Source organism: Rhinolophus sinicus, chromosome 12 (genome assembly GCF_057876585.1).
Source record: "Rhinolophus sinicus isolate RSI-liver-muscle chromosome 12, RSI-T2T, whole genome shotgun sequence".
Taxonomy (NCBI): domain Eukaryota; kingdom Metazoa; phylum Chordata; class Mammalia; order Chiroptera; family Rhinolophidae; genus Rhinolophus; species Rhinolophus sinicus.
Window position 1 is genome coordinate 15,396,517 of NC_142512.1, and position 25,071 is coordinate 15,421,587.

Genomic DNA, 25,071 nt, shown 5'->3' on the forward strand with positions numbered 1-25,071 from the left:
CAATAAATCAGTAAGTTGCAGTATTCCATTGTTTTTAACCTTAGGCCCAAGAGGATGCTGAAAAACTTCGGTCTGTTGTGATGCCCATGGAGAAGGAAATTGCAGCTTTAAAAGATAAACTGACAGAAGCTGAAGACAAGATTAAAGAGTTGGAGGCCTCAAAGGTTGTGAAACATTGTAATCCATTTGCTTGAAATCCAAGATTCTCCCCTAATATCATGGGCAAAATTAGAAGCACTAAGGGGGTAAAAACTGTAATTTAGACTATATATCTTAAGAATCTTGCTTTCTTTAAAGTGCAAAAAAAAGCTTAGAGATGATTTTGTCTTTTGTAATATTATAAATAATCACAGTAGTGATGCTTGTGCTGCTTTGTTACAAAGTTGGTGTTTATTTTCTTATCAGAATGAGACTGGATCTCATGCATTTTCTTATCAAGGAAAATAAGCTGTTCAAAGTTGACTTTGTTTGATTAAGCCAGTCCCAGAATTGATCTGTTAGAGATGATGTAGTTATAAATTGGCTGGATTTGTTGTCCATAAAGACATAACAGAAGAAATACAAAGGGAGTGTGGAAAAATTTAATAACTAATTAAAAGAAAGTAGAAAAGAAACAAAAAATAAGAAAAAAGATAGTAAACAGAAGCACAACATAGGAATGTAGAAATAAATGTAGGAAGGTAGAAATGGGAATGTATCAGTAATCCTAATAAATGTAAACTGATAAATCATATACTAAAAGAGATTGGATTTTAAAAAATCTAACTTTATATTGCTTATAAGAGATATACCTAAAATAAAACTTACAAGGTGAGATTCAAAATAACGGGATATTTAAAGATATGTCATGTAAATTTCTAACTAAAAGAAAGTTGATACAGCATTTGTATTATGAAACAGGATGTAAGGGAAAAAAGAATTAATAGAGTTAAAGAGGGACTCCATCTAATACATAATTTCATCAATAAGATATGACAATCATGAATTTGAATGCACCGTACATAGCCTTGAAATATGTAAACTGAAAAATGAGGGGAAATTGACATTTACAATTATAGTAGATTTAAATTGATCTTTAGCAAGTGATAGTGCAAGCAAAATATATATATATATATTAGTAGGGATATAGGTGTTTTGATCAACTTGATTAATAGCTTAGGTGTAATAGACACACAGAACCGTGTACCCAAGAAAGAGAGACTATATTTTATACTGTAGTAGAGCATAGTAGTTAAGAGCTCAGCATTTATTTTCTGGGCTACTTTGGGCAAATTACTTAATCTTACTGTACTTTTCTCAGTTGTAAAATGGGGATAATGTTACCTGCCTTATAAGGCTATTATGAGGATTATAAGAGTTAACACATATAAAGCACTTAGGAAAGTGCATGGCATAAAGTATTATTTTTAGGTACATTGTACTTTGAGTGATTTGAATATTTTACTCAAGAATCTAAAAAAACACACAAAACACCAATATAGTACCAACGATATGAGTGGAAAGAAATAATACAGATAAGAGTAGCTATTAGTGAAATAGAAAAGCAGAAGAAAAATAGAGAATGTCAATATAATGGACAAACTAATAAGATAGACAAACATCTAATAAGACTAGTGAGGAAAAAAGATTCAAACTATTAGAAATTAAGAAGACACAACTACTATTAGAAATTAAAGAGGGGACATAACTACAAAGCAGTAGAGATTTAAAAATAATAAATACTATGAACAGTGTCACACCAATAAATTGGAAGTGAAATAAATTTGATGGAATGAAAACATTTCTAATGAAAGGTAATTAGTCAAAGTTGTCTCAAAATAAAATAGGAAATCTAAAGGAGTTAGTAGCTATTAAAGAAAATGATTTATAGTGAAAAATTTCCTTTCTCCTCTTTCCTCCCCTCCAGAAAACGTTGGATTCATCTGGTTTGCAGGCAAGTTTTTCCAAACCTCTTGGAAAGAGATAATTCTTATATTTTATAAACTGTGTTAGAATAGAAAAAGAGGGAAAGCTTTTCAAGTCATTTTATGAAATTTGTATAACTTCATTACAAATAAATACACACAGAGAAAGGCAGGATAAGCAAAGAAAATTATAGGGCTAGCTCATTGAGGAATACAGAAACAAAATTTTTCAACAGTGTAGCTTAAAAGAAAAAAAGATATCATGACAAAATAAGGTGTATTCCCAGGAATTTAAAGATGGTGTATCACCAGAAAATTATTATGTACCACATGAAAAGATTGTAGAAGAGCAATATATTCATTTTATTTAATTATTTATTTATTTAATTAAAGTTTGTTGGGGTGACAATTGTTAGTAAAGTTACATAGATTTCAGGTGTACAATTCTGTAATACATTATCTATATCTCACATTGTGTGTTCACCACCCAGAAAACATTTATCCATAAAGATTGATGTAAATTTTGAACCTTGGGAGGTGAAGCTATGCAAATGGCAAGGTAACCCCTGGAAGCAGAATGAACTAGCAATATATTCATTTTAAATTCAGAAATGCATTTGATAAATTGAAACACCCAGTAACTTAATAAAGGGCTATTTATCAAACCTTTAGCAAACATAATCAGTGTTTAGCAGCCTTACCATTAAGGACAGCAACAATATGAGGAGACCTGTGCTCAATGATTTTGTTCAGATTTTTGTGGTCTTGGATGATGCAGCAAAACAAGATAAATGAGGCATAAAAACTAGAAAGAAAATGATGAAACTGATTCGATTGTCTATATATAAAAGCAAGAGAATGTACAAAGAGGTTATTGGCCTAATAAGAGTTCAGAAAAGTTGTTCCAACAAGATCAACATACAAACACAATAGTGTTTCTATGTCCCAGTAGTAGCCAATTAAACACTGTAATGGGGATTAGAAAGATCCCATTCAGTAGTGGAAGGCCTGCGCAGCCTGGGCGGAATTTCCAGCTACATTGCGTGGGACTTATGCTGACCGAGCAGAGCTAGCGGCGCCGGGATGGAGCAGTTCCTGGCGGAGCTGACCAGGCCCTTCCAGAAATGTCGGTTGTCAGGTAGCGTGTTCATCACCCTGAAGAAGGATGATGGGCGAAGTAAACCCATTCCAAGGAAAGGTTCTGTGGGGGGCTTTGAGCCCTCAGACAACAAGTGTCTGTTAGGAGCTACTGATGGGAAAAAGAAGGTGAGCACTGTGGTGAGCTCCAAAGAAGTAAGTTTCAGTGGCTTATTCAAACCTATTGAGAGCTAACATGGATGGGCTGAAGAAGAGGGACAAAAAGAGTGAGAGTAAGAAGACCAAAGCAGCACCAAAGACCAAAGCAGTGGAGGGCACCAGATTCCCTGCTTTCCCCAACTAACCACTGAATTGCTATTTTTCCTTTGGTTTTTACTTTTGACCACAAACCTTTCTGGTTCCCCTACAATAACTGTTTTCATGTGAGATTAGGGTCATTTTGGATGGGAGAAAGGATGTAATGTTTACAGGGTAGTTTTCAGAAGCCAGTTTATTTTAGATCTGGCTAATTAGTCTATGTTGTATAGGTGTATATTCCTGGATTAAAGTCTCTGTAGCCATCTGTGTGAAGAGGAATGTATCATTAAATGTGTTTGTCAGAAAAATAAACAAACAAAAAACCCATTCACAATAGCAAAAAAGTCCTACAGCAGTCCCCCCTTAACCTGGGTTTTACTTTCCGAGGTTTCATCTACCCAAGGTCAACCGCGGTCTCAAAATATTACATGGAAAATCTCAAAAATAAACAATTGATAAGTTTTAAATTGAGTGCTGGTCTGAGATGATGAAGTCTCATGCAGTCCCACTCCATCCACCTGGAACATGTATCATCCCTTTGTCCAGCATCTCCATGCTGTGTCTGTTACCTGCACATTAGTCACTTAGTTGCCATCTGGTTTATCAACTCAGCTTGCGATACCACAGTGCTTGTGTTCAAGTAACCCATATTTTACTTAATAATGGCCCCAAAGCACAAGAATAGTGATGCTGGCAATTAAAGAGAGAAACTGTAAAGTGTATGTATGTACAGGAAAAAACATAGTATGTATAGAGTTTGGTACACATAGTATGCATAAAGTTTGTCCTCGGTTTCAGGCATCCACTAGGGGTCTCGGATGTATCCCCCATGGATAAGGGAGGGGTACTTTATTTAATTTACCTAGAATATATCTAAACAAAAATGGGCAAGATCTTTATGGAGTACATTAAAAATGAAGATCTGAATACTTGTGTGTTTCTTAATAAAAGGATAATGTATTATAAAGCAGACAGTATATCCCCAAATTAATCTGTAAATTAAAAATTCCACTCAAAATCCAACAGGATTTAATAAGGAGCTTGATAAATAGATAAATAAATCCTATAATTCATATGGACATGCAAAGGATCAGAAATACGCCCTGCAAAAATTTTAAGAAGGCAAGGTGAGGAGACTTGTCCTACTTACCAGATATTAAGACTTAACAGTAAAGCTGCTATAATTAAGATAGTTTGTTATTGGTTTAGGGATAAACAAATGGACCAACAAAACAGACTAGAGAGCTCAGAAATACAGAGGGTGCCAAAAAAATGTATACACATTTTAAGAAAGGAAAGAACTGTATTAAAATGACACTGATGGTAACCACTTTGAGCACCTTTTGTAATTGCAGAACTCAAAAGTGACTAGTATTCATCTTTTGTTATTTGTATATATTCAATATTACAATTTTAACACAGTGTTTTCCTTTTTTAAAATGTGTATACATTTTTTTGGCACCCTCTGTGTGTGTGTATACACACACATATATACATATATATCTCTATATATATAGATAGAGATCGATATGTATACACATACATACGCGTATATACATATATATATATATATAGACCCACATATACACATATACACACACGCATATATATATATATATATATATATATATATATATTCAGTGGGAAATTTGACATGATAGGTGTCATTACAAATCAGTGGGAAAAGAATGGATTGTTTAAAAGTAGGCTTTTAAAATAATTATTTGTAAATATGAAATAAAGTGAAAGTAGCTTTGTGCCTCACACTTTACAAATATTAATTTCAATGAATTAAAAACCATAAGAGTGAACAATAAATCTTTAAAACTTTTAGATGAAAAAAAGGGATATGTTATTTGGGATACAAAAACATTTCTTAAGACAAAAATATTGACTGTAAAAGAAAAGACTGACAAATTTGCCTACGTTAGAATATAAAACTTCCTCATTAAAAGATATCACGTAAACTTGAAGAACTATAGACTGTTGGAAGATATCTATACCTCATATACCTGACAAAAAATTAGTATTCAAAATTAATAGAAATTGCCAAGTTCTTGTGATAAATGGCCCAGCAGAGAAACAAATAAAGAATATGTATGAACAAGCAATTCACAAAAGAGGAAATCACAATAGTCATGTGAAAAGATACTGTACCTCACTAGAAATGAGAGAAATGTGATACCATTTTACCCTAACCAGGTTGTAAGTCTTACAGTACAAATTTATTGCATTCACCCACTATTGGCGTGTTTGAAACTCTTCCCAATTTCAGCTTCCATTGTCAAGTTGGAGCCCCAGTTGACTATTTTGGGGTTCTTGGGGCCCTTGTTGCTTCCCTTTACTTTCACCTGTGTAGATGCTGATATCATATAGGTCCATGTAGGTAGCTTTCAGTGATTTGTCCCCATCCTCTATTTATCACTTGTTTTTTTGGTGAATATCCATGTGTTTTTGGTTTTGTTATTTTAGTAACTCTGTTAGGATATGTGGAATTCAAGGAAATTCTCATACTTTTAAAAAGTATGAGATGGTGGCCACCATTGCCACCGTCTTCCCAGAGTTCTTCTTAGTAGCTTTTGAATGTTTGAAATTCATTAATTATTGAATCAAGTATTTGTTCAAAGAAGTAATAACTGATGAGTGGTTATATACCACCATTTTATATGCACCATATTGACTCTCCTTTACCATCAACTGAATTATCATCCTCTCCAGACGATAGGGAAAATGCCTCATAATAGCCAGCATTTTGTCATGCTTGGTTAATATCTTTTTGATTGGCTGACAACCTCCAGTGAAGTATCAAGTGGCAGGTTTAAGTCATCATTTTAGTCCATGATCAATACTACTATATTATATTAATGGTCTAGGAGTAAAGATAATCTGAAAACAGATTAGTCAGCTATTTCATGTTTGAAGTAGTGGGAAGATAATAATAGGCTTTAAAATGACCTTGAAAATGAAATTAGACACAACCATTTGAAAAAGTTGGAAGTTAAAAATGGCCAGTGGATGGACAATTTGTAAGACAGGGTGAAACAAGTGATGATTCTATTACCACTTTCTGGGGCAAGATTGCATTTTATTATATTTTGGTTATGACTATTTCAGATATTAGACTAAATTATTAACATTTGAATGTTATAGTTAATTGTTCAACAAAAATAAAACAAATTTTTAAAAGATGTGATTTTTTTTTTTCCATTATTTTTCCCCACTCTTTTTTTTTTCCAAATTTATTTATTTATTTTTAAATTAGTTTCAGGTGCACAAGACAAAGCAAAACTTAGACGTTTATCATTTATATCCCTCACACTGTGTGAACCCCCCTCCCCCCATCCACTATCCCTCTGTACGTTCCCCAAATTAATTTTCAAACTCCCATGACCATCTTGTGGTTACCGACTATTTTTCAAAACCTCTCACCTTCCCCTTATCCCCACCCCCCCGCCCCTCTAGCAGCCCTCTGTTTTTCCTCCATGTTTCCAAAACTGTCTCTGATTAGTTCATTCACTTATTCTTTTCTTTAGATTCCGCATATAAGTGAGATCATATGGTATTTGTCTTTCTCTTTCTGACTTATTTCACTTAACATAATGTTCTCTAGGAAAAAGATGTGATTTTTAAAAAGTATTCTGTACTTCAAATTTGTGTTCATTACAATATGAGATCAGTTATTTTTTTCCATCATGACTTCCTCTTTTTTTCCTTCCGTAAATATATGTATCTGTGAAAATGTCTCCTTTTTATAAATTTAAGGAATTACCTCATTAGGAATCAAAGATAAGCAAACTTATAAAGGTATGGTGTTATTTTTATCTTTAGAAAGTAATTACTGTTTACAATAAAAACCTGTTTTTACTGAGTATGCCATAAAACGAGCACCTGTATGTGTTGTTCTGGGAGTACAAATTGGAACCACCTTTTTGAAAAGCAAGGTACAAAACTTGTTATGTGTAATCCCAATTATATTTTTATGCTTGTGATATGATTATAGATAATGCCTATTATTAGTTATGTTATTTTTCCAGTTTTTTATAGTATGTATGTAAATTTTAGTTTAATGGAATTGCATTTTGTTTCAGGTTAAAGAACTGAATCATTATCTGGAAGCTGAGAAATCTTGTAGGACTGACCTAGAGATGTACGTAGCTGTTTTGAATACTCAAAAATCCGTTCTACAGGAAGATGCTGAGAAACTGCGGAAAGAATTGCATGAAGGTAAATATATATTCTGCATATTATCTCAGTCTCTAACAGAAATATGAAAGTCAAGTCGATGTTGGTTAACAACAACAAGTCTTACAATCCCAATCTGTTATGGTAGTGATTTAATTTAAGCTTTACCGTTGGCTGCAGTGTTCTCATGAAAATTTGGAGATGTGAGGTCTACTAAAAATATTTAGATTGTTATTGGCTTCTCTTTCCTCCAGGATCCCAGTAATAACTTCACAGGGCATGAGCTATGGGCCAAAAGATAACAAGCTGGGAACTTCTGCTTAAATTGCTCTTTTCCCCAGACCTATTTTGATGGAGGTGGATTAGCAAAAGTGAACATGGGACAGAGAGAGCAGATAGTGTATTCTGGTGTTTTTAAGTAATATTTCTGTTTATAAGGGAAAATCGATGCAGAAATTAACTCTTATTCTCCCAGGATAGGGGAAGAAGACTCATCTTTTCCCCATTGAAGTAAAAAATATAGTTTTGTCTAATTCTTCTAGGGATTCCTATACACCTGGGGTTCTTAACCATTTTGCGCCAGACTCCTTTACCAGTCTTGTGAAGCCCTCTCAGAATAATGTTTTTAATTTATATAATAGGATTACAAAAGAAACCAATTATATTATAAAACAGTTATCAAAATACAAGTAACTGCGAACTTATGGTGTAGTAATAGATGTGCTATTTTAGTAATGCTTTAAATAATAAGGTGTAGTAGCAGGTCTAGTAACTGTTGTAATTTTGAAGTAGTGATGGGCATATATGACATATTAAGATACTTGCAGCAATTGTACTGAAATAAGAAAATACCTGTGGCTTCTGATGGTGACCAAGTCATAGATATTATTGTGCTTACTGTGGTTGGTTACCTATATTTCATAATTGAAGGAAATGATACATTTTACTTAGAGGTAGTGAAAATAAAGATCTGATTTTTTTCTCTCATCCAAATGCATGGGTCCCCTTGAACTCTTACACTTCTTGCGGGTTATTCTAGTAACATTTTAATATTCAGGTTTAGGACTGTGGTGATAGAGTCCTACAATGAATACTTTTAAGTATGTCAAATGCTGTGGAAGATAAAGCTCTTTCATAAATAATTTAGGTTTGCGTATGAGTTGGTTGTTTCCTCCAAATAGTGGAAAGCAGAAATTATATAAGCATGCAGAATTATTTCATAAAATGTTATGAAATAAGCCAAAGTTCAAACGAGTCTTTGGCTTTCAGAAAACGTTTTTCAAATGTGCTCCTGCACCTCTAAAGGGTGTCCAAAAAAAGGAGTTTCTGTTTAAACTATGTGCCCCAACCCTTCCAGAAATAGTGTAAGACTACCAAATCTTCCTAATATATCTGGAAAAGGATCTGAGAAGGTCATTAAAATGAGTAAGGGGATAGATTAATTTCCATACTGAAAAACTCACACCAAAAAATAGTATTTTAATGAAAAGAAGACAAATAAAAATTAAGTAGCAGTGTAATTTACAGCCTAAGTGGGGGAATTAGATATGCAGCCAAAGTGGTGCAGCTGCACATGAGAGGGGCCTGGCTTGGGGGCGTGTTAGGAGGAAGCAGTGCTGCAGGTAGGCTTCTTAAAGTTGTTCTTAAGCGGAGTTTTGAAAGATAGGTATTTGTCAGGTAGTGAGATATGAGAGTAACATTCAAGGTCATTTGTATGTGGTGCTACAAGGTAAGGAAGTGTAAGAAGTGTAGTTCAGCAAAAATAGGATACAAGAGGCAATGCCACAAAATGGGAGTGAGATAGGACACCTTATGCTAAGGATTTTGGATTTTATCCTGTGGGCAGTAGGGGGCCTCTGAAGGGCTTAACATTTTTTTTCCCTTGAAATAAAACTTAATTGAGATATAAATCACATGCTATGAAGTTCACTTTTTTAAAGTATACAATTCAGTGATTTTTAAAAAATATTCACTAAGTTGTGCACAATCACCACTATTTAATTTCAGAACGTTTTCATTACTCCAAAAAGAAATTCTGTTCCCATTGCCAGACACCCCCTATATTTTCGTTCCCCCCAGCCCCTGGCAACCACTAATCCACTTTCTGTCTCTATAGATTTGCTTACTCTGGATTTCCATATAAATGGGATTATACAATGTGTGGTTTTTGTGTCTGACTTTTCTGAAAGGCTTTAAACTTGAGCGTGATGGTACTAATTTTGAATTTTAGAAAGTTCACTTTAACAGCAGTGTGGAGGATAGAACAGAGAGGGCAGAACTAATGGCAGGAAGACTAACAAAGGGACTAGTTGTAGTTGTCTGCGCCCTGGGGCTGATCTCAGGCAGAGATGGCTGTGTGGCACTGCACAGGAGGTGGCATTAGGAGGCTTCTGTTTGTGTTTGGGGTGGGGAAGTCAGAAGTCTGAGTTGTCTCTTAGGTGTCTGGCTTGGGGACCTAAGGAGATGAGTAGAGAGATGATGCTACCTTTTGGTAGAAGATGGTTGAGCTGATGGATGTCAATAACACAAGTGTTTACAAAGATTCTCTGACTTATCCTGAGAGGTCAAAACTAAATGGGCTCAAGAAGGATCCTGGATAACATATTTATCAGACTTCACTAAAGACAGTTAAGAATGGTTACTCTACCTTGGGACTTTAGAGCAATGTTTCCCAAAGTATATTCCCTAAAACACTTGTTATGTGAGTGGCACTGTGGAAAGGTTGTTGTTGTTGTTGTTGTTTACTGTCAAATAAATTTGGGAAATAATGTATTGCCTACCATTAAAATTCAGTGTTTTTGATTGGGGGATTCCTACAGTTTGCCACCTCTTGGAGCAAGAGCGACAACAACACAACCAGTTAAAACACACGTGGCAGAAGGCTAATGACCAGTTTCTGGAATCTCAGCGTTTGCTGATGAGGGACATGCAGCGAATGGAGATTGTGCTAACTTCAGAACAGCTCCGACAAGTTGAAGAACTGAAAAAAAAAGATCAGGTACTCCACCCCCCACCCACACACGTGACTACATTACTTTATGTATATTAGAGGTTGACTTAAGCCTGAAATAAGGTCAAGTATGCCATTTCTAAAAGCATAATAGCTGCGTTTGAAGGATTTTGTTTTTCAACTTTAGAAATGACCTTGTCTGGAGAAAAAAAACTGATTTAGAAATGATCCTCTTCAGAGACTTCAGGATGCAGCAGTGCATATTTCTGAGAAAATCTTTCTCTTCAGTTCTGTCGAGTTCTCCTAGGGCTCTTGAAGTGTGTTAATCCAGGCCACTCTTCTGTGACATTGCTCTCAAAGCCTGATTAGAAGGTGACAGGGTGGGGATGGAGAGGCTGAGTGATATGAAAAGGCAGGTGTCTAGAGTACTGCATACCCTAGATCCTGTTTCCTCCTTATAGTTTAAAAAATTATTTAAATTATATGAGTAATATACAAATACACCCTCATGTTAAAAATATTTTGTTTTAAAGTACAAAGTAAAATAATAAATATGAAGTGATAAGTGAAAATGTGTCCTTTGACATCTCCCACACCGCCCTTCCCAGAAGTAACCATCTTCTTTGTAATCGAAAGTAATCAGCTTGGAAAGTAGTCTTCCAGACCATTTCTACGAGTATATATTTATAAATGTATGTTCAGGATGGTTCTTTTCATACAACTGGTATCATAGTATAAGTATTTATTCTAGAACTTATTTTCTCGTAAGTGTTACCTTGGAAATATTTTCACATCAGAGATCTAGCTCATTCTTACTGGCTGGGAGCACGGATGTACTCTGATGGATTTAATACTTCTTGTGGGCGTCTAGATGCTTTCCTTTGTGCGTGTGTGTCATTTCAAACAGTGTTGCAGCTAATATCCTGCACTGCGTTGTGTATGTGTGCAGTAATTTCCCTAGTTAACTATGTAGAAGCTTTCCTAGGTCTTTCTAGAAATATTTTAAATTACCTTATATAACTTAAGTTAGATTTTGTTTTTCAGAAGTGTCTTCCTTTTTAATGTTCTTTCTGTCTCTTAATTCTGACTCATTCATCTTGTGTGTAGACACAGTCAACTGAAAGATTTAAAGTACAGATGTAATCATGCCCCTCCTGCTCCCCATTAAAACAGTCTAAATTCCTATAGCTGGTCATGTAAGGCCTTTGTTAACATTTACTGAGCTTTTACTATATGTCAGCATTGTGCTAAGGCTTTATATATAAAGTTTTATCTCATGTAGTTCTGGAAACAAACAAACAAACAAACAAACAAACAAACAAACAAACAAACAAAACAACAGTGCTTTCCAAGTGAAGTAGGGACTAATGGCAGTTCTGAGGTGTGAGCCAGGTTCTGATTCCGGAGTCTAAGCACTTAAATCACCACCGCCTTCCCATATACCTCTCTTCTCATGTGCCTGCCCTCTTTTATAGTCACATCAGGTTATTCAGTATCCCCCCTTATTTCTGCTCTTTTGTGTCCTTGTACTTTTGTCCCTGCTTCCTTTCTCCCTGGAATCTTTGCTTGTCTTTTCTCACAAAGTTGGCAAATTCATCTTACTGATGCTTCATGATCCAGATGAAGTGGTACCTTCTTTGGGCCCCCTTTTCTAGCTCCCTCAGATGAAATCAGTCATTGTGGAAAAACATACATACTTGTATAGTATTATAATTGTGTGGGTGCTTGTCCCTTGCCACTAGGCATGAGTAGGTATCTTACTCACCTTTGATGAGTGAATGATTACATCAACTTGAATCCTTTTGTGTTTCAAAAAATTTGTACATGTTTTCTGTTAATTTTCTATAATAATCCGAAGGAATGTTCTACGTAAATTTTCTTTTCTTGGATCATTTAAAGAAGAAGGGTTGGTATGCTTGCTTTTGTTTTGCCTTTCATATTGTACTTTCCTTGGAAGCTGTTCCCTGATTTCTTCTTTTTACAAGGGTTCATACTTTATGCTTATAGCATTTAAATATTTTGTTATGACCATATGCCCTCAGATGTGATTGCAAAACAAACAAACTTAAGTGTCCAGTTTTCTCCTATCATAAAGCTCTTGTTCCTTTTTGTTTTGAGTGGTTTAAGAACTCCATGAATCATTAAATATAGATTACATGGGTAATATGTATATTTTTTCCCCCTAACTTTTAGGAGGAAGATGAACAACAAAGACTTAATAAGAGAAAGGATCACAAAAAAGCAGATATTGAGGAAGAAGTAAAAATACCAGTCGTGTGTGCTTTAACTCATGAAGAATCTTCAGCCCAGTTATCAAATGAAGAGGTATAGTGAATCTATAATTAAAATCTTTGTCTACACGTGATGTTACCATTTTTAGCTTCTCATATATCAGTTATATTGTTCATATGGGAAGTATATAGCTACAAGCTGAAAATTAGATAAAATAATATTTACTTCCAATCATTTTTATGGTATTAGAGATAGTACTCTTTGAAACATGCAGTTTCTCTCTCAGTCTCTGAAATGATTAGGTGTTGTTTTTTCCAGTGGTTCCAAAATTAAAACGTAGAAGAAATCTTTAATATCTGCAAAATCTTTTTTTGATAGGAATAATTAATGTTGCTAATACTTTGAGCTTTTTGTTTAAAAGAGACTATCTAAAGTATTGAAACAATTAACTCCCTGTAGTATACATTAAGTATTAACCAGTATTAGGTCTTGGGCCCTAAGAACAGTAGGTGACATTTTGCAGAGTGTGATGGGGTAGGGTAGAACATTTTAGGTATTGGGAATGCGTAGACTGGAGAGACCTAGAGATGAAAGGTATGAGGTGGGGTTCCTTTGGCCTCAGCACCTCTCATCCACGTTGTGCCAAGGGCCTCCTCACTGGGTTTCCTGTCTTTAGCACTGCACTGCACCCTCAGTGTTACTGTCAGATTTATTTTTCTTTAGTGTGTCTGCAGTCAGGCCACTCCACTACTCAAGAACCATCACTGACTCCCATTGCCTACAGAATTAAGTACAAATTTCTCACTCAGACAATCCAGGCCCTTCATACTATGCACTGTTTTAGCCACATTGGTTTTCTCATGCTACACCCCCCACCACGCATGTTGGTGCCTTCACCTGGAATGCTTACCTCCCTCTTCCTTTCTGAGTATTGAAATCCTTCTATTCATTCTTCAAGCCTCATGGTGATATCTTCTCTTCAATGAAGGAAATGCTTCTCTTATTGCCTCTAGGATAAAAACTAAAGAGGTTCCTAGCTTGACATATGAGGGCCTTCACAGTTGAAGGACCCTTCCAGCCTTACTATGCTGTCCAGACCTTTCTACTTACGTGCTCATCTGCCTTGTTTATACTGTCCCTGCTGTTTAGAATGTCATACTTACTTTCCTTTTCCCACCTCCTTTCCCAACCTGCTAAACCAGTTAAATTAGATAAGGGTCTTATCTTACTTTCAGAGGTGTCATGTGTCTGTTTAGTTTGCAGACTTACTCTTAGCCATGTATAGTCTACTTCCTGGTGGCTTATATTTCCATGTTTATGGGTTGTTTTATATTAAAAATCATTTAAAAAATCCTAGTGGACATTGAAAAGTATGATGTAATTGTTTTTCTACATTCTTTGTTTTCATACACCAAGGACTACTTGACCTAATTCTACTGTGCATTTTAAAAAAAAAATAGATTCCCAGGAGAATGTCTCAACTTTTAGATACTGCCAAATATTATGTGGGTTCTGTGTCATGCAGTCCTGTGTCCAGGGATGTTTGAAAAAGTTTCAAACTTTTCCAAAAATATTTTAGCAGGAAAATAGGAAAGGGAGAATTGTTGTGATTTTCAATGAAGCTTTTTTATTTTTGATTCTCTCTTAACAGATCTATACAGTATATTCTATATAACATTTCTAACATTTGAAATATCTTTTAGACTTTCAGATCTGGTATTTTGCAGTTTGAATGTTGAGTTTACTTGCTTTGTGTTGAGAGTCATGATGGTTTACTTTAGCCTGTTGGATTAAAGTTAATATGGAATGTTTGGGAGATTTAGTCAGATTTACCGATAAAAACATTTAAATTTGTAGGACCCTATGCCTTCTTTATACTTTTCTCACTACAAAACTAATAAATGTTCATTATGGAAAATTTGGAAAATACAGTAAGGTCATACAAAATAAAAATAACTAGTAGGTAATTCTGCTGCCCAGAGAAAACCGTCAGTAATATTTTGGTATGTACCTCTCCTTTCCATTTTTTTCTTTTTTCGTTTCCAAAGTTAACCTATATGTGTTTCTGTTCGTACTTTTTAAACATAATCCAAATGTAACTTTACATGTTTTATGTATCCTTTTTTTCCCCATGTAAACCTGTTTTTAAAGGTTTTGGCACATCAGTAAATGTTTTCCCCAGAAGTGATGTTTAATGGTTGATATATTTCAGCATGTAAGGATACCATAATTCCTTTCTCCTACTGTTGATTTGTGCGCAGGTTTTAATTTAAAAGGTAACTGAGCGACGACATGGAGAAGTCAATGCCATTGAAAGAAGAGTTTAATGTTCTTCACAGTCCATTTAGACATGGAGTCATGGCACACCATGCAGAGCCATGTAGCACCAGAGTTGGTCATGAGGCAGAAGCAGGAGCAAGGGGAAAGCGTGGACCACAGCCGTTATTGGGGTTTTTGAGGGAAAAGGGAAGGCAGGGCAGTGTAAACAGCATAGGATTGGCTAAGTTTGAATAATTTCAGTGGGCTTTGGGGAAATATTGGCTTGGTGTGTAAAATTTAAATAAAGGAGTTGATTGGGGTATGGACTTGGGACTGATTGATTTGTATATGAACAGCATGTTTGTAGGCAAGTTATTTAATTTAGGAATTAGCTAGCTTGGGAGTGGCAGTCTCTCCCTGGCCAGCAAGGCCCCCAAAATGTCAAAACATCGTAAAATACAGGAAATAAAAAACATAATTTTACACACTGATATATAGTCAAGTTGATTCCATTGCTTTACTAGCATAAAATTTTTCATTATAAGTAATGCCATAATACTATTATATATCATTCTTCCTTGTACAAAAATCATTATGGATTTATCTGATTACTTCCTTAGTATAAGTTCTTGGGAAAAGAACTTCTAATGAGGATATAAACATTTTTAAGGTATTAGAACATATTGTTGAATCATCTTTTGGAAAGATTGTATCAGTTTGCACTTCTAGAAGTATATGTTCCTCATGCTACTGTGTTTCCCCAAAAATAAGACCTACCCCGAAAATAAGCCCCAGTTAAGATCGTCAGCCAGACGGATGCATTTAGTACATTATGACGATGTTCCAGAAGAAGATGACATGACTGTATTTGAATAAATGTAGATTGTTGTACATGAAAAAATAAGACATCCCCTGAAAATACGCCTTAATGCGTCTTTTGGAGCAAAAATTAATATAAGACCCAGTCTTATTTTCGGGGAAATACAGTATTACCATCATGGTAGTCTGGTGTTTTTAAAATGGCCATCACAACTTTTCTGCCCCTATCACCTTCTTTCTGTGTCACAGCAGCCTTGTATGTGATAACATTAGATATTAGTCTCTTAGGTAATAGGTTCTCATTCCAATTTGTATTAGGATACTTCTTTGGAACCTTTGCCATAGCTAGCTTAATATGTACTAGATTTGTGTTTCTCAGTCACCTGAATGTCACAGAATAAAAAATATCTTTAAAAAGGAAGAAATGGAGGAATTAACATAAAAGTTGTCAACTTTTTATAATATCAAGTAAAGATATTTCTAAAACATTTTAAAAAGTGTATATTCCACAGTTTTTTCTAGATCATAAAAGGAACGGTGTTTAACAACAAAAAGTAGAAAGGCTATTATTACTTTAAAATAAAGGATAGGGGTGGCTAGTTTGCTCAGTTGGTTAGAGCGTCGTGCTGATAACACCAAGGTTGCCAGTTCGATCCCCGCATGGGCCACTGTGAGCTGTGCCCTTCTTAAAATAAAACAAGATAAAAATAAAATAAAGACTAGTACATTTAGTGTCAAGAAAAACTTACTAAATTTTTCTTGTTTTGCTCATTTCCCCACTAGCTTATGCAACTTCATCATAGAATGGCACTGGTGTGCTTTTGGGAACGTGCTGCACCACATTTTTTAATAATTGAGATGAAATTCATATAACATAAAATTTACCATTTAAAGTGTACAATTCAGTAGCATTGAATACATTTACAATGTTAGGCAACCATCACTTCTGTCTAGTTTCAAAACATTTTCATCACCCCCAAAAGGAGACCCCATATCCATTAAGGAGTCACTCCCCCTTCTCTTTCTTTGCAGTCTCTGGCAACTGCTAGCTTGTTTTCAATCTCTATGGATTTACCTGTTCTGGACATTTCATGTAGTTGGAATCAAACCACATGTAACCTTTGTGTCTGCCTTCTTTCACTTAGTGCACCACATGTAGCGTGCTGATTCCACCTTGCGTGAAACTTGGTTTCCAGCATACCACATTTCCCGTTTCCCTTCTGCCACTCTGGCTAATCTTGTCCATCCCCAAAATGTTAGTGTTTCTCAGGATTCAGCCCTTCACCTTCTTCACATCCTACAGATTCATCCTAGGTGTTCTGATTTGCTGCTTTATAATTATCATTATATGATGGTTACTTACCAAGTCTCTGTCTAAAGACTTAGATGTCCCTGTATTGGGCGGACATCTGCCCCTGGATATACAACAGGCCCCTCACATGCAACATAACCAGCAACGAGACCTTCCCTGACTCCTTATGTCTGGACTAAGTTCCTCTTCCTGAGTTACCAAAGCATTAGGTACATAGCTTGTAGCCTATCATTTTATTAAATATAATTTTCTCACAGCCTGCTTGTTTATTTTTTTCATGAAACGGTAAACTTCTTGAGGTCAGAGATTGCTCACAGTTGTATCCTGAGCTCACAGGACGCAAGTTGTATTTTGTTGTATCATAGATATAAGTTGTGTCTTGCTCACAGTTTTATCCTGAGTGCTTGGTTTAGTGCCCAGCATATAGAAGACAATAAATGTTTGTTCAATGAATATATGAAGGTAGCACACGAATGATTATCATGTGTAACACGTGGCAAAATACTTTTAACATATGGTAGTTTGTTTTTTTTTAAAATATAAAGAATTGCCTAACGTGACAATATGTATGTTCACATTTCAGGAGCATCTAGATAGCACCCACGGTTCAGTCCATTCTTTAGATGCAGATTTACTGTTGCCCTCTGGAGATCCATTCAGTAAATCGGACAGTGACATGTTTAAAGATGGACTCAGGAGAGCACAGTCTACAGACAGCTTGGGAACCTCAGGCTCACTGCAATCCAAAGCTTTAGGCTATAACTACAAAGCAAAATCTGCTGGAAACTTGGATGAATCGGATTTTGGACCGTTGGTCGGAGCAGATTCGGTGTCTGAGAACTTTGATACCGCCTCCCTCGGGTCACTGCAAATGCCAAGTGGATTTCTGTTAACCAAAGATCAGGAAAAAGCAATCAAGGCAATGACACCAGAACAAGAAGAGACGGCGTCCCTCCTCTCCAGTGTCACGCAGGGTGTGGAAAGTGCTTACGTGTCCCCCAGTGGTTACCGCTTAGTCAGTGAGACAGAGTGGAATCTCCTGCAGAAAGAGGTAAGTTGTCTTTCTTTTTTCCTTCTGCTTACTTTGAGCGATACCGGGTAGCTCTGGGATTTAGTGTTCATTCAGAGGATAGTCCTGGAGTCAGACCTTCACATGTTGCCCGCAGATGGATGTTAACCCCTATTGTCTGACCCTTACAGAGTCTGCTTTGGCTGTTCTAGGTGACTGTGATGGATAAGGGAACTAACTAGCTAATCACTTAAGGGAACTAACTAGCTAGTGTGACCTTCACCTGAAGCCGCACCTCGGAAGTGGGAGCAGTCTGCCTGAATAGCATAGCTGAGTTTAAGTTAGAGTAGCCTGAATTTGGTTTGCTCTGCAGTTTCTATAGTCTCAGTGTATTACAAGATTCCTACTTTTTCATCTTTGCTTGAGATCTAAAGTGCAGGTGCTTGTCGGCAGTCAATGCTGAGCGTGAGTTACAGGAGGGGGTGGAAAATAAGGGAGAGAAAAGAAGGCAACCTTTAATGAGGTTAATTTTCTACTAATAGTATTTGCAAATTCAGAAGTAAGATTAGGAGATAAAAACTTAAGTATATGCTTGCATAGTGCTTTACAGATTACAGAGCCTTTCACATCTCTGAGTTTTCTGATAACGATGAAGGAGTCAGGATATGATTGTCCCCAACTTACAGATGAGGAAACGAGCTCAGAGGGTCAAGTGAGTTGCTGAAGTTTCCGCTTTGACTTAGCAGCCAAACCTGGGTTAGAATCTAGGTTTTCTGACTTCCAGTGCTTTCCTTTGCTTGGGGTTACTTTTCTTTAAAGTAGCTGTCAATCAGTAAGTGGAAGAGCTTATTAAGCCTAAAAGGAACTATTCTCCTTGGTCTTGTGCAAAACATGTGAGAAGGTGCGACTTAATAGTTTCATACCCACTTGTAATTGGAGCAGGTGAGACGGTTAATGGGTACTGGTTCCTCCTCCCATCCCCCTCCTGGGTTGGCTTTAAATTGTGAGTGCAAGAGTACAGTAGAACCTTTTGCTTACTCTGTGTTTTCCTCAAATGTGCTGTTTTGTAGCCCTTAGCCTCTTGGTGGCAAAGTTGTGTCCCTTGTTTTCCTATCATACTTGCATTGGAGCTTACGACTTTTTAGAATCTGACCCTGTGTTGTATTTTTTGCCATAAGTCCCTGAAGAAATTGTTTACTCCATGTTCTACTTTGAGTAACATATGAGTAGGTAAGACTGTACCTGTGCTCAAGTGTGGGATGTAGAATTCCTTTGTTCTACCTGATAAGAGGTAATTTTGATGCCCTTTAGGTACAAAATGCTGGAAATAAACTTGGTAGACGTTGTGATATGTGTTCCAATTATGAAAAACAGTTACAAGGAATTCAGATTCAGGAGGCTGAAACCAGAGACCAGGTGAGTGTCTTTTGGGTATGCCAGACCGGTTGTCGTTTTCATTGGAGGGGCAGAAGTAATTGTGTTTTTATTCTCTCCCATTTGCTTTATGAAGTATATCCGTCTTGTTAAATATGAAATAATGTGGTGCATGTATGTCAGTTACATTTCCACTGGGAGCACTTTAGAACCTCTGCTTTTCTGTATCTTTGTTTCATTAGTTTGCCCAGCACTACACAGGTCAGCTCAGCTCCTTTCTCTTCCCTCCCAACCTGCCCCTTCTGCCCACGGCCTGAAAGTGATGTTGTCATGGGAAATGCTTTATGATATGGAGATTTAGGGAGGTAAAAGGTTGACTTTTGCCCCTAATTGAATAAAAGCTTAATTGAATGTAAATTAATCAGTATTTGGAGTCTTCATTGTTTATTACCTACTTCTTATCATAAATGTGTTGAATTGATTAAGGTTAATTTACAGAGTTACAGAAATTAAGATTAGGCAGATCTGGTGAGATTGATGAGTACCTTTCCAAATACAGTGCCTAATAATGGGTTCCTTGATAACATTTAGGAAATAATGTAGAATTTCATGAGAGTGGGCTTGCGAAAGTATATGTAAAAAAAAGTTAATTTTTTTTCTTATATTTCCAAATTGTTCTTTGATTGTTATGAAGATTGTTCACCTGGTCTTCAAAATAAGTTTAAGCAGTTAGAATGATGGTTTAATATTTTCAAATGCCATTGGCTTGCTTTTTTGCATATATGCTTTTTTTGTAGATGGTTTAAAAGAAATTTCTAAAGCTATTTGTGAAACCAATATAGTTGGCCCCTGATACTATGGCATTGGATTGGTCTATCTTGGGCCCATAGTTATTTCAGTAGGCGTCTTACTGGTGCTTCATCTGTGCGTGGCATTTTGCCGAATCCTGGGCACTCAGGGACAGACAGAGCACAGTACTGCCCTGAGGAGCTTTCAGTGTGGCCCACCAAGCCATCAAGGCAGGATAGTTTTTTCTTGAGATGTGCACGTAGAGCTAGAGGAGGGGCAGGGCATCTGAGTTAACTCTGGGCTCAGTTGAGTAACACTTGTGGGTAACACGTGAGCTAAGTTTGGTTTAGAGCTGGAGTAAAAATCAATTAGGAAAAGAAGTGGGGGAAAGGGTATTCAAGGAGAGGAAAGATGTACAAAGGAACAGAGTTATGAAGGAAAATGATGTGTTCTAGGAAGTGTGAGTAGTTCATGGGCCTGGCCATGGTGTGTGTGTGTGTGTGTGTGTGTGTGACAAACTCATGGGAGAGGAAGCTACAGAGGGAAGGCCACTACGAGCTCATTGAGGGAGGGGTGATGATTGAAGGGATTTAAATTGTACTTTCGGAGGCATTTAGGGATTTATTTTAAATAGGGAAATAGTAATACAATTTGCCTTTTGTTTTAGAAAAAAATGTGTAGTGTTAATATGGATTATAGATTGGAGGCAGACGATAGACTAGAGTCCAGGAGGCCGGTGTCCTAGCCTAGAGGACCCAGGAGGAAAAGCAGATATTTACAAATGAGATAATGTATGTGAAAAATGACTTGTTAACTGTAAAGCATAGTACAGTCATTGAACTAGGCCATCCATCTCATTTCTTTCTGAATTGACAAGTCTCTTATGTTCTTCAGGGAAAGGAAAGGTTCGATTTTTAAAAAATTTTCTGGAGTTATGGATTGTTTTCAGTATATAAAAAATTCTGGTACTTCCTTCTAATTGACATTTAAAATTACATAGGTGAAAAAACTACAGGTGATGCTAAGGCAAGCAAATGACCAGTTAGAGAAGACAATGAAAGATAAACAGGAACTAGAGGACTTCATCAAGCAGAGCACTGAAGACTCAAGTCATCAGGTAAATGAGTGTTTTTAGAAAGTGACCGCGGGAGGTGACTGGGTTGTTTAAATTAAAACATTTGAAAACAGTAAAGTTTCTTTCTTGCCCTGAAGATGTGGCAGTTCTTTTTTTCCTAGTTTTTCTCTGGTATCTGTTTTATAGATGTTAAAAATATAACGTTTGACATAGCTGGTTAATGAATATCAGAAAGTTCTGATTCTCCTTTCCCCTTTGTTTTTCATTTGGTTTTGCTGCTGCGCAACAAAGTTGCTGACAAGAAAGATACTAATTATCTTCTCTTTGACTTTTTAAAAGTATAGCATGCATAGTAAAAACCCAGACATACCAGAACTAACATCTGTGTAACCAGGCCACCATCAAGGTCAAGTTAATAGACATTAGCCAGTACCCCAGAAGCCTTCCTTTCCCTTCCACTTACCACCCCTCCCCGAGAGGTAACCACACTGTCCTAACTTCTAACACCATTAGATTAGTTTTGTCTGTTTATTGTAACAAATGAATCATATAGTTTGTATTCTTTTGTGTCTGTCTTCCTCCATTCAACATGGGAGATGCATGTAGCAGTAGTATGTTCATTTTCATGTTGTACAGTTGTACCATTGTATGGATAGATCACAATTCATATATCACAGTGAGTGTTTGGATTGTTTCCAGTTCTGGGATGTTATGAATAATTCTACTTTGAAATTTCTGGGAGGGCTTGTTGTGCATGTTTCTACTGGATATGTACCTAGGAGTGAAATGCCTGGGTCACAATGTTCAAAATGTATGTCAACTTTAGTAGATAATAAATGCCACACATTTATTGGTTGTATGAATTTATACTCCCACCAGCAATGTATGAGAAGAATTCCTGTGGGTCCAGTCTTGACAGACTTCATTTTGTTAGTTAGTTTAATTATAGCCATTTTGGTGCGTCTCACTGTGGCTTAGTTTGCATTTCTCTGATGACCACTGAGGTTATATGTAGCATCTTTCATGTTTATTGGCTATTGGTATATATCATTTTGTGTGTGTGTGAGAGAAAGAGATTCCTTCTCAAGTTCTTATATTCGTTTTTCTATTGGCTTGTGTTTTATTTTATTTTATTTTTTTTGGTTATTTGTATTTCTAATTTGTTAGAGGAGTTCTTTATATAATCTTATTATGCCTTTTAATGATTTGTGTTGCAAATGTTTTCTACCCAATATCTTGTTTTCATTATTTTAATGGTGTCTTTTCATGAACAGAAGTTCTTAATTTTAATGAGGTCAAATTTATTGATATTTTCTTTATGATTAGTGATTTTTGCCCCAGTTTTCTTACCCTGGGATTATGAAGATCTTTTCATATATTTTGTAGAAGCTTTATTTTTAAGTCCACGCACATTTATATCTAAAACCTATCTAGAACAGTTTTAGGCATGTGCTGTAGATAAGGTTAAACTTTTATTTATTTTTTATATGGACACCCAGTTCCTATATAGTTTAGCGAAAACATCATCTTTGCTCCACTGCTCTGCAAGGTCGTCTTTATCATCAAGTGAAGATACATGGGCAGGTCCGTTTTGAGACTCTCTTCTGTTATGCTGTAATTTATAGTAAAATCTTCATTTGGTTCTTTTGTATATTACTAGTTTTCATTTTTCTGTTGAGAACTCTGTTTTCATTCAATTCAGAAATACTTACCTTTATCCAATGCAGCATGGTTACAATAGCTACTTTACAGTTTTTGATAATTCTAGCTGCGGTCATCATCGGGTTGGCATATGTTGATTTTCTTTCCTCTTGAGAATCAGTCACATTTTCCTGATTCTTTCCATGTCAGGTACTTTTATATTGTATCCTGGGAATTATGAATATTTTATTGTGAAGCTCTGGGTTCTGTTCGTCTGATTAGGTTCACGTCACAGGTTCTGTCTTGCCTTCTGTGAGTGGTAGTTCTAATGTCAGTTCATTTTTTAAAAGCCTTTGCAATGCTCCTTTGGATCTGTACACGTATGTATACATTAAAGGTGAGTGTGGGGCTTGTGCTGGTTTATACACAGAATTAGGGGATCCTTTTTCTAGCTATCTCTCAGATTACCTCTGCTCTTCAGCTCACAGAGACCCTGTCCTGGCCCTGTGAGGCCCCATGATCAGAAAGAGTTTTATCTCCTGTGCTGCTGCAGCTGTTGATGCTTTAACTGGGGCAACCCTCAGATTAAAGCCGAAAAGGAAGTAGGAAAAAAAAACCCCAAACTGTAAACTCACTCCTGTATGAATCGTTTCTTCCCTTTTTGACTTCCCTTCCTAGACTGTCTACTTTTGCTTATTTTTCAGAGTCCTCAGGTAGTTGCTTTTGTATTTTATCCAGAGTTTTTAGTTGTAATTGGGAGAGAAAGGCCATATTGTGCTTAGTCCATCTCGGACAGTCCCAGAAGTCTGTGTTCTCTCATATTTTTGTTTATTAGACATATCTTTTTTTTCCACTTTCATTCAACAAGGTTACTATTGCCATCTATAGAATTCTGAGTACTTAAGTTTTTTTCTTTCAGCACTTTGAAGGTATTATTCCATTGCTTCTGGCTTTCAGGTTTCTGATTAGAAGTCAGCTGGATGTCTTATTGTTGCCCCTTTGAAGGTAAAACGTGATTGTTTTCTTGGCTATTTTATTCATTTTTTATTAAACTTTTTTTTTTTAACTTTTATTTGTATTAAGAGGTGATTTCCAGGACCCATCCGCTCCAAGTCAAGTAGTTGTTTCAATCTAGTTGTGGAGGGTGCAGCTCACAGTGGCCCATGTGGGGATCGAACCAGCAACCTTGTTAAGAGCACCGTGCTCTAACCAACTGAGTTAACCGGACACCCCTTCCTGACTGTTTTAAAGATGTTATTTTTGGCTTTTGTTTTTGGCAGTGTTTGTGATATACCGAGGTGTTTTTTCCTTCATATTTCTCCTGTTTGGGGTTCACGGGGTTTCTTGGATCTCTGAATTGATGACTTGCATCATAATTGGAATAGCCTCAGCCGTTAATTACGTCTCTTTAAAAAACTTGTTTTTATTGAGACATATATCCAGTAAAGTGCACAAATGTTAAGTGTACAATATGTGAAAAGTTTTACCAGGGTAAACCTCTTGGACATTTCTAATACCCTCATGCTGTTTCCTAATAAATAAATACCGCACCCGCATATACATAGAGGTAACAAGTATTCTGAAGTTTAATGCTATGTTTTAGCATTGCTTGTTCTTGAACGTCATATAAATGGATCATATAGGATGCAGCCTTTTGCATCTGGTTTATTTTATCATTATGTCTGTGAGACTCGTCTTTATTATTCTATGCATCAGTAGTTACATTTTAATACTATGTATATTCTATTTGATGGATATACCACCATAATTTATACTACAGTTGAAGGACACTTGGGTTGTTTCTGGATGTTGACTATTGTGAATGAATAATACATTTTCTAATCTTCTTGCATGCGTCTTTCATGTGGACATACGGACTCATTTCTCCTGAGTATACCTTGGAGTGAAATTGCAGAGTTGTTGCATAGGCTTATTTTTAGCTCCACTAGCTATTTTTATTGGCCATTATTTCTGCAAATATTTATATATGTTAGACCTTCACATTGCGTCTACATGGTTTTTTTAATCTCTCCTGTTTTTCCCTTTTTTTTTTTTTTGTCTTTGTTTACTTTCTTCAGATCTATGTTCTAGTTCACTAATTTTCTCTTCAAATGGGTCTAATCTGTTGAA

The 25,071-nt window shown here is 36.1% G+C and overlaps 1 protein-coding gene and 1 pseudogene across 2 annotated transcripts in view; both read left to right on the plus strand.

Annotated features, from left to right (window-relative positions):
• RABEP1 (rabaptin, RAB GTPase binding effector protein 1) overlaps positions 1-25,071 on the plus strand; it is an 84,913-nt gene that overhangs the window by 46,641 nt on the left and 13,201 nt on the right. Inside the window, exons 5-12 of one of the 2 annotated variants that reach the window (XM_074319646.2) lie at positions 45-164; positions 1,907-1,933; positions 7,388-7,523; positions 10,301-10,479; positions 12,625-12,756; positions 17,637-18,104; positions 19,374-19,478; positions 21,226-21,342. In XM_074319646.2, the coding sequence (XP_074175747.1) occupies positions 45-164; positions 1,907-1,933; positions 7,388-7,523; positions 10,301-10,479; positions 12,625-12,756; positions 17,637-18,104; positions 19,374-19,478; positions 21,226-21,342 (1,284 nt within the window). The remainder of the gene's footprint in view (positions 1-44; positions 165-1,906; positions 1,934-7,387; positions 7,524-10,300; positions 10,480-12,624; positions 12,757-17,636; positions 18,105-19,373; positions 19,479-21,225; positions 21,343-25,071) is intronic. The other variant, XM_074319647.2, reaches the window with a different exon arrangement.
• Positions 2,846-3,482, plus strand: LOC148756476 (signal recognition particle 14 kDa protein pseudogene; annotated as a pseudogene).